Genomic DNA, 12,379 nt, shown 5'->3' on the forward strand with positions numbered 1-12,379 from the left:
AGGTATAATAACCACAAGATGCAAATTCCTGAGCTCTTCTCTAATTCATCTGAGTAAGAATAGATACAACATTTTGAACACGTTCCCCAGGCGATTTGAAATAATTGGTCCATATACTTCACTTTGAGAACCAATGATCCACATATTTGATTTTATCTGTAGAAAAACTGTGCTGAGGAAATTATTAAAAAATGAAATGCTGGTGTATGTATCAGGGCTTCAGGAAAAGGTTCTTCAGGGTCTCCTTCAACAAGAAAATTTAGTCCACTGTTTAAAAGTCTATATTTGATTTATGTTAAGCCTTAGGTTTTTTACTTAAAAATCTTAGTAGTCCATTTTTACTTAAGAAGTCACATCATGTCCAGCATCTTAATGGCACTGAATGATTTCCTCCAGCAATTTTTATGGATAGCTCCAGAGGAGCTCAAGTCACGTGCTTGTGAAGAGAAACAGCATTTGTCTCCATGCGTGAATCTTCTCTGAGCAACACATGCCCTTATGGTGCTTGCCAAACTCACGACAGTACCAAGTGGTACAATTTTTTTTTCGTTTATAATTTTCACATAAAAGAAAATCTGCCGTGAAGACTGAAAACCAACACCCTTAAGATAAATATATTGTCAGATTTGAGTGCCCTTAGTAATCAGCAAAGATAAGTGTTTAACAATGTACACAAAATAGTGTTTTATGTTTAACCAAATAGAAGAAGCCAAACACTAATAAAGAAATCTACAAATGAACAATAAACTAGGCAATCAGAGCAAGGACTCACATTAGCAGCAGGATATTGGTATTACTAATTTATTTGATCTTAAAATAATGAGCTTATTCACAATTCTATTCAATCTATCCTTACTATTTTGTTTCCTTTCAATCTCAGCTCTTTCCTATGAATTACACTCTTTGAGAAACTTATTAAATTATCCACATTTATACATTTTTCTTCATAAGTGGCTTCCATCCAGAAAAGGAGGCCAAATATTCTGGCTTAGAACCTCAAATCTTTTCAGATGTGGGAATCTTTTATTTTCATGCTTTTTGAAAGATAGTCTGTATCATTAGTATCCATTCTGGATAGGAAACAATTATATGACAACATCCCTGTTTTCTACCTGCCTTGTTAGGGGCCTGGACAAATTCTAAGTAGAATTTTTAGCAAAGTCTTTCCACCATTGTTTTTCCATGAATCCCCAACCTTTAGGCAGTCACTATGATGAATGTGATATGTACTTTTTTGATCCATTTAATTGAATTTACACCTATGTATACATTTGCTTATCAATAAACGATATTTAACAGTTTTGTTCGGGTGGCTTTGGAATTTATGTAAGTGGTAGACTTCCCACACATCATTCTTCAACTTGATTTCTTTGCTCCTATGACCTTTTTGAGGTCTAGCCATGCTACTTATATGTGGAAATTTATTTCATTCTTATACTCCTGTGTCACATTTTATTTACTCATTCTGTTATTGATGAACATTTAGATTGTTCCGAGATTTTACACAATACTGCAATGAAAATCTTTGAATATTTCTTTTCGCACACCTGCAAGAATTTCTCTGGAGTAGATATCTAGCAATTGAACTGTGGTGTTTTGGGGTACGTAGGCACATTTCAGATTTTACTAGAGACTGCCAAGTTATACTTTAAAGTAGTTGCACCAATTTAGACTACCATCAGTCATTTCTGAGTGTCCCCATTGATAGACATCTTTGAAACCACTTGTTATTGATACTTTAATTTTTGCCATTCTAATTTGTAATAAACTCTATCTCTCTTTTTTTTGTTGTTGTTCTAATTTGTAGTTCCCTGATTACTGATGAGATTATACATATTTTCATGTTGGTTTGCCATTCTGATTTCATATCCTTTGCCAATTTGGGGGGGGGTCAGAGATTGTGGTGGTTATGAGATATGCCTTATGGATCACTGTTGTAGGAAGCGGAACTGAACAACGGCCCCAGATGCTATACATGAAATCCTTCACTCATGGAGGTTTTGTTGAGACTTCTTCCACAGGCAGCTTTCTGTGGATCATTGAGTGTGGCAGGATACTAAATTAGCAGATTTGTGTTTAGAGGATGTGGGACTTACTTATTAACTGATTTTGGTTCAGAGACTCCCAGATGGCTTTCCAACAGTTGGTTAGATTTAGACAGTGGTCTAGTCCTTCCACCCAACCTTCTGTCCTTCTCTCCTTCACTTGGAGGTTGGACTTGCATTAGGTCTGACATATCTCCCAGCCTTCCCTGCCCCCTTCCCTGTTTCCTTATACACCAGTATTTCCCCTAATAAAATCATGAAATGTTTAATTCTGTCTTAGCTTAAGAGAAGAGATCTTCAAAATTACTTGGAGGGGATGTAAACTAATAGGAAATTAAATATGTCTTAAGTGTTAGACAAGATTTTTTTTATCTTCTGGCAATGCTTTCCTCAACAGTATTTTAATGGTGTGTAAAATACCATTTTCTTTTTTTTTAAGTATAGTAATATCGAATCAGAGGTTATCACAGCTGCTATCCAAAACTAAAAACCTAAAAAAATTTCTTCACCCAGAGAAACTGGATGATTTACTAGCAAGTGATCAAAATGCATTTCAAAGCACAAAAGGACTCGAATAGACATTTACCATTGTAAAGATGGTTTACTTCCAAAGACACTATCATTAGATGATTTTATGATTGAATTATATCTCACCCTTAAGTAACATATACTTCCTATATTATTTAAACTATACCAAACCAGAGAAAAAGATGGAAAGCTCTTCAAATAATTTTTTTTCTTTTTTTTAAAAATTGAAGTGTAGTAGACATACAATATTGTATTAGTTTCAGGTATAAAACATATTGATTCAACATTTATATATATTATGAAGCAATTACCATGATAAATCTAGCTACCATCTGTTACCACACAAAGTTGTTATGTATTATCAACTTCGTTCCCTATGCTGCACATTATATCCCTGTGTCTTAAAGTTTATATCTTTCAATCCCCTTCCCTTATTTTGCCCATCCCCCTTTTCGTCTCCTCTCTAGCAACCACCAGTTTGTTCTCTATGAATCTGTTTCTGTTTGTTCGTTCATTTGACTTTTTTCTTTTTTTTTTTTTTAGATTCCACATATAAATGATATCATAATGTGCTTGCCTTTCTCTGTCTGACTTATTTCACTTTTTGTATTCCTGCCAACAGTATACGAGGGTTCCCTTTTCTCCCATTTTTCTAGGACCAGAATGGTCTTTGTACCAAAATCTGAAAAATAATATAAAAACAAAACTATAGCTAATCATACTAATGATATAGATATTCAAATAAAATGTTATCAGGTAAAACATTAATAAATAGATTCCAGCATGATGTAAGAAATGATAAAATATGACAAGCAAGATTTATGATTGGAATGCAAGAGTGCTTCAATATAAAGAAATCTGTAAATATAGTATAATTTGTTATATTGATAAGGAGGAAAATTATATAGCAGTGTCAGTAGATGCTAAAAGTGTACATAAAATTCAGCAGTCATTTGTAATAAAAATTTAAAGTAAAACTAGAAGTAGAAGGAAACTTCATAAATACAGTAACTTATTTTAACCCAACATCCCAAAGTAGACATGATTTTAAATGGTGAAAGATTAATGCCACTTGTCTTAAAATAGGGACAATCTTAAATGCTTGTGAAAAGATTGTTCATACAAAAAAACAAACAAAACCAAACAAACCCAAAGAGGTTCTAGCAAAGAGCAAACAAACAGAAAACAAAAGTCTGTTAGAATTAATAAGGGAGTTCACTAAGATGGTTGGATAGTAGACAAACATACAAAAGTAACTAGCTTTTCTTTATGCTAGCAACAGTCACCAAGAAGTAAAAATGGAGGGGCGCCTGGGTAGCGTACGTTAAGCGTCTGCCTTCGGCTCAGGGTGTGATCCCAGTGTTCTGGGATCGAGCCCTGCATCAGGCTCCTCCGCTGGAAGCCTGCTTCTTCCTCTCCCACTCCCCCTGCTTGTGTTCCCTCTCTTGCTGGCTGTCCCTCTGTCAAATAAATAAATAAAATCTTAAAAAAAAAAAAAGTAAAAATGGAAAGCTATTCAATTCACAATAGTAGGAAACAATAAAATACTGAGGGGTAGTGGTGGGAATGTAAATTGGTGCAGCCACTGTGGGGAACAGTGTGGAGGTTCCTCAAAAAAATTAAAGTTGTACTCCCATATGACCTAGCAATTGCACTTCTGAGTATTTAACCAAAGGAAGCAAAGTCACTATCCTGAAAGATATCTGTACCCCCATGTCCATTCCAGCATTATTTAGAATAGCCAACACATGGAAACAATGTAAGTGTCCATCGACAGATGAATGGATGAAGAAGATATTTTATCTGTCTGCCTTTCTGTCTATCTCTACCTACGTACCTACCTGTACATACATATAATGGAATATTATCCAACCATAAAAATATGTAAATCTTTCTATTTGTGACACATGAATGGATCTAGAAGATATTATGCTAAGTGAAATAAATCAGACAGGAAAAGACAGATACCGTATGATCTCACTTACATGTTGAATCTTAAAAAACCTGAACTCACAGACACAGCAAACAGATTGGCAGTTGCCTGAAACAGGGGCAGAAGTGGGGGTGAGAGGACGAAATGGGTGAAGGTGGTCAAAAAGTACAGACTTCCAGTTTTAAGGTAAATAAGTCCTGGGGATATAGTGTACAGCAAGGTGACCATAGTTAACAAATACTGTAGTGTGTTTGTAAGATTACTAAGAGAGCAAATCTTTTAAGTTCTTTTCACAAGAAAAATAAATTTTTAACTGTGTTTGGTGATAGATGTTAACTAAACTTATTGTGTGAATCATTTTGCAATATATACATCTATCAAATTATGTTGTACACGTGAAACTAATACAGTGTTATATGTCAATTATATCTCAATTAAAAAATATAAGGGATATTATAATATTATATTATAATATTATAATATAATATTATATTATAATATATTATAATATAAGTGTCCGACTTTGGTATGATCTCAGGGTTGTGAGATTGAGCCCTGTGTCTGGCTCCATGCTGGGTGTGGAGCCTGATTAAGATTCCCTCTCTTTCCCTCTCCCTTGGCCCCTCCTCTCTATGCACATGTGTGCATGTGCTCTCTCTTGCTCTCTTTCTCTCTCAAAAAATATAATAAATAAATAAATAAATAAATAAATAAATAAATAAATAAGGGGTAAATCTAACAGGAAATTTATAGGACATATATGAAGAATATTGTAAACTCTCACTGAAGGATCTAAAACAAGACCTGCCTTGGTTTGAATCCTGGCTCTAAACTAGCCGTGCCATTTTGGAATGATATTTATTTTTTCTAACTTTCAATTTCTTCATATTTAAAATCAGGATGAGGCCAGGATGAATATTTAAAAAGTTAATACATGTAAAGTACTTAAAATGGTATGTGACACATAGAAAGCCCTTAGTATACATTAGCTATTATTACTATTATTTTTGTTGTTGCTGATATTGTTATTATATAGAAGACTAAATGAACAAAAAGAGCCAAAGATTTATGAATAAGAATTGGACTTTGTCAGATAGTAAATGATACTTAATGCCATTAAAAGACCAAAGCCAAAAAACCCAGCATAGTATTACTATAGGAATAGGAAATGAATGAGAGGAACCAGAGAGCCCAGAAATAGACCTTAGAAAATATGAGAATTTTATACATAGTAGATGTTGTATAAATTCAGAGGAAAATTATTTAATGAATCGTGTCAGCTGTCCAGCTAAGAGGGAAGAAGGTTAGATTCTTACACCATTGTACAAACAAAAATTGTACCTTGAATATTTTTTTAATTTTATGAGAATAATAAGACATTTTAAGAGAAAATTTAGGATATTACATGAACAACCTGAAAGTGGAGTAGTACTTTTTAACCAATATAGGAATTCTGGATAGATATATTGACTTCATGAAAATGAAAATTTTGCATGTCACATGGTATAAACATAGTAAAAACAAAGAGCAGGAAAAAATTGTTAAAATCTATAGCATACAAAGACGAATGAAAGAAATTTGGCTGGAACAGCCTCTTATTTATTGTCTTAAAACTAATGTAATAAAATTGCATTTGTGCTCTTTGGACATTTAAATTCAGTAGGGAAAGTAGAAATGTTCATTCATGATCTTCTACTGTTTCTTATTTTCCCCTTCACTTTTCTTGTCTCTTTTATTCTGCCAATATCTTCTTGCTTTTTTTCTAAAGATATCTACTCCTGACACTATTCCTTTCCCATTTTCTTTCTCTATTCCGTCTGCTTTTCTTCATTTTTTTTTCTTATATGCATCCCTTTCTTTTTTACTTCATATTTGGTTACCCACCCTTCCTTCATTTTCTCTCTCTTCCTTCATTCCACAAATCTTTATTAAATGTTCATACTAGGCTAGGATTTTGTATCCTCTAAATTCATAATCTATTCCCTAAGTGTAACTATGTCATAATCATACTATCAGCATAACTACCACTTTTTCTAAATTTTAATAATATTAAAAGCTTTTAACTGATTTAACTAGTATGGTGTTGAATTCAAATCTAGGGAAATGAAAACTCCAATAATTCCAGCAGCCTCTGGCTTTTTAATAGTGTGTTAGAAAATTTGCCTCCTTTATAAAAGCCTGCACTCAATACATTCACATAAGGCAAACTGTTCTTGATTTTTTTCACTCTAAAAGATTTATTTTTTAAAAGAGAATGGGATTGGGGGAAGTAAATGTGGTGCAGGAGAAAAGTACACATGTGAGCTTTCTTATTAATTGCTCCAAACCAAGTACAGAGAATATGCTTCATTGAACAGCTCAGTAAAAACCTCCAGGTGTTCCTGGAGGTGCTTTTCAGTGAAACTAAGGATTTTAGACTCTGGAGAGTGGAATTCAGCTGTAGTCCTTGTATTTGGATAGAATCCTAGATATGTTGTTTGGCTCATGAGTTGAAAAAAATCCTTTAGTTCAGTAGAAGGAAATGAAGCTGTTGGTTTAATACGTCTCAGCCACCAAGGTCTTCCTCACCTGCAGGGCTGCTGGCTGTCAGTGACGTCTCTATGTGATGGTTCTCCAATGCCTGAATGGCCAACTCTGCTGAGTTCTACTGCATCTCCCCCAACATGTCAGCATATTTTATCTCAGGCCTTTGGTCCCCTTATGTCAGGAGTATTGACATTAGCAGTGCATTGGGGCCAGTGGCTAGTGTGAGTCTATCCTCCAGGAGCTGCCAAGTAGTTTTTATTATAAATGAATATTTGTTCATTTACCTGCTTTGTGAGTTTAGAGTTTTGTATAGGAAGTTCTATTTAACTTTTATAAGGTGGACAACAGAAACCAATGACTAACAGAAGTAACCATTTTGACAATTTAAATATTGATAATGGTGGTGGTAGGTCAAGGAGAGATCGTGGATTGCTTCTGGATTGTGAAAGAAAAAGGAGAAATAGTATGGAAATGTTTTTTTTAGTAGAGGGAGAGAGAAGAAGGTGGTAACATAAGAGAGGAGCAGATGTTTGGGGATGAGAAGAGCACAGGGAGAGCAACCTTTTTGAACTAAAGGGAGGGTGCTACCTGTCTAACTCATTCTTCTCTGTCTCAGGCGAACCTCATCTCTTCCAGAAAGCCTTCTAGTGTTTTCTGTCTATTATAGGATACTTCTGTTGTCTGTGCAATTAATTTGCCAATTAATTGTGTACTGTTTTGTAACTTATCTTAAAAGAATTAAGTCATTGGGATGTTATTTAGCATCCCCCAGAACTATGGCTTACCTTCCAGATTAGACTTAACAGTGACCAGGAGTCAGACTATGGACTACGAGAAACAAACTGAGGGCCTCAGAGGGGAGGGGGGTGGGGGAATGGGATAGACCGGTGATGGGTAGTAAGGAGGGCACGTATTGGATGGTGCACTGGGTGTTATACGCAACTAATGAATTATCGAACTTTACATCGGAAACCGGGGATGTACTGTATGGTGACTAACATAATATAATAAAAAATCATTAAAAAAAAAAGGACTATTTCTTATTAATTCTAATCTTGTTTTACAATGCCTGGCATGGGTGTTGCACAGAGAAGTTCACTAACTGGGAGTAAGGATGTTATGACGCATGTGGACGGTGGTGACAGGAGAGGCAGAGCAGATGACAGAGGACTTATTAGGATTGAGATGCTGAGGAGGGATGGGGAAGAAGACTGTGGTAGGCGGGTGAGAGAAGTTTGGAAAGGAATTGCCTGTATCCTTGGTCACCCACTCAATATGCTTAGGTACTGTAGGTGATGTGAGTAGTATTCTTTTAGTTTTTCTTGTTAGGAGGTTTATTCATGTTTGGAGATTTCCTTTTAAGAGAGTGAGTTTAATTGGAAGGTAATGGCATTTTAGCACAAACTTGAGTTGGTGTAATGAACCTGTGGATGATACAAACATGTTTACATACCCATACAGGTACATTTAGTTTACCTTTTGATTTTTCCAATTCTTATTTCACGGTCATGAAGGACATTCTAAAAATTAAAGAAAAATTTATTTCTAAAATTTCAGCCATGTTCGGCCCAACTGAAGTGGATTTGAATTGAGGTGTGGTGTTTTAAATTTTGGCTGTGTTTAGAGCAACAGTCTGATATATGAATACATTTGAAGGAAAATGTACCTTTCAAGTTCAGAAACATACTAACAAGTCCTCTCTAACTTCCTGTTTTTGATAATAGGACATTTCCAAGTTTGCAGAGAAGGACAATATTGTTCTTGGAGAAGGCGGAATCACACTGAGTGGAGGGCAGCGAGCAAGAATTTCCTTAGCAAGGTGAATATCCGATTATTGGTTCAGTGAGCATTTGTTGTAAATATCATGCATGTAAAAATCATAGATATTTCTCTATTTTTTTATATTCTGTTTCTGAAATTGAAAAACGCCTGGGGTTTTATGATTAGCAGGTTAAGAATCATCCTTAAGAACTGTAGATAATGATTTAGTATTCATCTTTGATAAAGGTGATGGATTTTTCAAATTGCATGCTCTTATTTTAGTATCTGTATATTTGTTTGGCTAATGGTGTTAAGATTTAGTGCAAGTAGAAAATTCCGGGATTCTGCATAACACAAGGAAAAAAGTGTTTTTGTTAAATCTATCACAGGGCCCCTCACTTACCCCCACTCATCTGCTTTAAGCTTCTGTTTCTACTTCTTGGTTTACGTAAACATACATTTTCAAATTTTCAACGTAATTAGTAATTGTCATAACAAAAACTGTAATGCAAATGATGTCACTTGGCTTCAAGTCTGTAATCTTTAAGGAAAAATAAATAGGACAAGCACATCTAACATTGTGGGGGACAGTGAAGTCCTTGGTAGAGACATTCTTTGTCTAAGCATTTTGAGCTGTCAAAGATAAGTACGTAAAGTTAATTTGTGTCAAGAAGAAAACTTTGTGGTTAAACTGTAACTTTCAGTTTAAAAAACTATTGGTAATATGAGAAGTCAAATGTTCCAACAGTTTTATTTGAATAGAATTCTTCTCACTGTGTTGCAAAGGTTGTTAACAAGAAATCACATTGACTTATTGATATGTTGGCTCCTTTCTTTTAGTTTACTGTGGCTGGAACAGTAAACTAACTTACTGAGCACCTGCAATTGCTTGGTATTATTCTAGGTGGACTGTGTGGGTGTGTGTTTATGTGTGCGCATAATTTTACTTAATCTTCATATTCCCCTGCAAAGAAAGAATTGTTCTCCCCACTCTGTGGAAGAGATCGTCAGATAATTGAGGCTGTTAGAGCTTCACTTGCCAAAAACTATACCAGGAAATCGTAGAGTCACCATTTGAGCCAGGTCCTCTTGACTCTTGACATTAAGCCATGACTTGATTTTGGGATTACTTGTGAAGTCATAAATGGCTAGTTATGGATAATTCACAAACAAGATAATGGCTTCAAATAGTTAGAGATTGATTAATCTATGAGCCATAGTAAGATTTATCTTAAGCATTCCATTTCAAATTTAAGGTATGCTCTGTGGCTGTTAGGCATTTATCACAGAATTGAGTTTGTATTTATAAAAGTCTGAAATTTGGTTTTATTATAAGGTGCACACAATTTGAGGTACTACTTAAAGTAATTATTTATTCTTATTCTGATCAGAATGTGTCATACGTTGTCCAGTTTTGGATGGTGAAAGTATTATTTCCGTTTCTTGAGAAACTGTGGTCATAGATGTGAAGGAGAGAGAGAGAAGTAAGAACTGAGTAGTGGGAAGGAAAGACCTTGAGGGTCCATTTTGATAGGGGTCTTTTATCTAGCTATTGCATGTTATTGCATGTTTTTTAAAATTACTTCTCTTGGGGCGCCTGGGTGGCACAGCAGTTAAGCGTCTGCCTTCGGCTCAGGGCGTGATCCTGGCATTGTGGGATCGAGCCCCACATCAGGCTCCTCTGCTGTGAGCCTGCTTCTTCCTCTCCCACTCCTCCTGCTTGTGTTCCCTCTCTCGCTGGCTGTCTCTATCTCTGTCAAATAAATAAATAAAATCTTAAAAAAATAAAATAAAATAAAATTACTTCTCTTAGTTAAAAACTGATAGAATACAATTGTTACAGAAAGTACCAAGAATTATACATAAACACTGAATCCTATGTGTGGGACAGGGGTAGTGGTAGTGTCACTAACAACCACACCTGAAAAATTTAAATGTTATGAAGATTTAATCTTATTCCATTAATATGGGACTATTCCTCATCTTATTACTGTGCTAAGATCAATTTGATGAAGATTTTACTTCCTCATAAAACATTTTTTTAACTTAAAAAATAAAACTGTATGGGTGTACATTTTTGTTATGAATTATTGATCCTTCACTTGTTTGGAATTCTTGTAAATATGGTACAGAGACTGAAACTCTGTGGAATAAAAAAGTAGTATTACAGCCACAACAATTTGTTGGAAGCGGTCAACACCAAAGAACATTAAAACGTTTTTCTTATGTAGTGTTGCTATTTAGTTGTGGTCTCTGACATTTTACAGCATTGAAAAAGTCTGTTCTCTTCTTTGCTTTCCCACCAACATGCAAGATCTTTGAGGGCAGGGACTATGTAATTTTTACCATTGTATTCTCAGCACATAGCATGGTGCTTGGCTCTAAACAGATACTATTATTAAAAATTTTCCTTTTTTCAAGGTAGTATTTTAAATTGTGTGGTGTGGTGTGATTCCGTTTGATTTCTTCTAGTTTATGCCACTTACTTTTAACAAAGCCACTTCAGTCGTTCTTGGGATATTATGAAAACCACAAAAGTCATTTATGACTTACATTTTTGATTCTCATTTAGAATTATTTACACTAAATGACAGGAAATATTTTAAAAATCTAATTTAATGTCCATTTTCTTTTTAGAGCAGTATATAAAGATGCTGATTTATACCTATTAGACTCTCCTTTTGGATATCTGGATGTTTTAACAGAAAAAGAAATATTTGAAAGGTATGTTCTTTGAATAATTTATAATGCTCATGCTAAAAGACAAGAAAGAACAACTATACCATCAGAGACTGCAGTTTACCCTTGAGAATTATTGCCACCATTGTGACTCACTGTGGCAGAAAGAGACGTAGCACTCACTCAAATCTGATCGTCCCTTCACAGTCAAAATTCAAGATCACTTTGTTAAAACCTTTTCTGACCACCTCATGGTAAACCAATTTCTTCCATTGCTATTGTTAAAACAGTCACTATCTGTGTAGTTTTTTCAGTATTCTTACCTTGTGGCATATATTATTCAAATTGGTTATTGTACTTAACGTTTTTACTTTTCTGTGTTAGTATTTTATTCCATCTTCTCCTTAGATAGGATATTTCTTAAGAAACTAAACAAGCTGAATTTTTTTTTTAAAGATTTTATTTGTTTATTTGAGAGGTGAGGGCGGGAACAAGCCACAGGAGAGACAGAGGGAGAGGGAGAAGCAGACTCCCACCGAGCAGGGAGCCCAATGCTGGGCTCGATCCCAGAAATGATCTGAGCCGAAGGCTGACGCTTTACCGACTGAGCCACCCAGGCGTTCCACAAGCTGACTGTTTTAGTGCAGTCGACTGCTCAGACTATTCATCTACCTTGATATCTCCTACAGAACTTCCTTCTTAGTCACACAAAACTAGGGATTACATTTCGTGTGAGCTCCCACTAGGGCTCAATGTATATAAAATTCCTAAGAGGAGCATTTTTTTATATGACTTGATTTCAATTTCAAAATGATTTCATGAACTATAAAGTAGTTTATTGGGAGAATTATTATAATACTCTTCTAAAATAAAGATTTTAAGCAATAAGAATGTAGAGGTGTGTGTG

General features: G+C 34.9%; 1 protein-coding gene across 1 annotated transcript in view; it reads left to right on the plus strand.

Moving 5' to 3' along the window:
• CFTR (CF transmembrane conductance regulator) overlaps positions 1-12,379 on the plus strand; it is a 163,885-nt gene that overhangs the window by 80,187 nt on the left and 71,319 nt on the right. The window contains exons 12-13 of the mRNA XM_048213069.2: positions 8,757-8,851; positions 11,431-11,517. Of these exons, the coding sequence (XP_048069026.1) occupies positions 8,757-8,851; positions 11,431-11,517 (182 nt within the window). The remainder of the gene's footprint in view (positions 1-8,756; positions 8,852-11,430; positions 11,518-12,379) is intronic.

Source organism: Ursus arctos, unplaced genomic scaffold, assembly GCF_023065955.2.
Source record: "Ursus arctos isolate Adak ecotype North America unplaced genomic scaffold, UrsArc2.0 scaffold_3, whole genome shotgun sequence".
NCBI lineage: Eukaryota > Metazoa > Chordata > Mammalia > Carnivora > Ursidae > Ursus > Ursus arctos.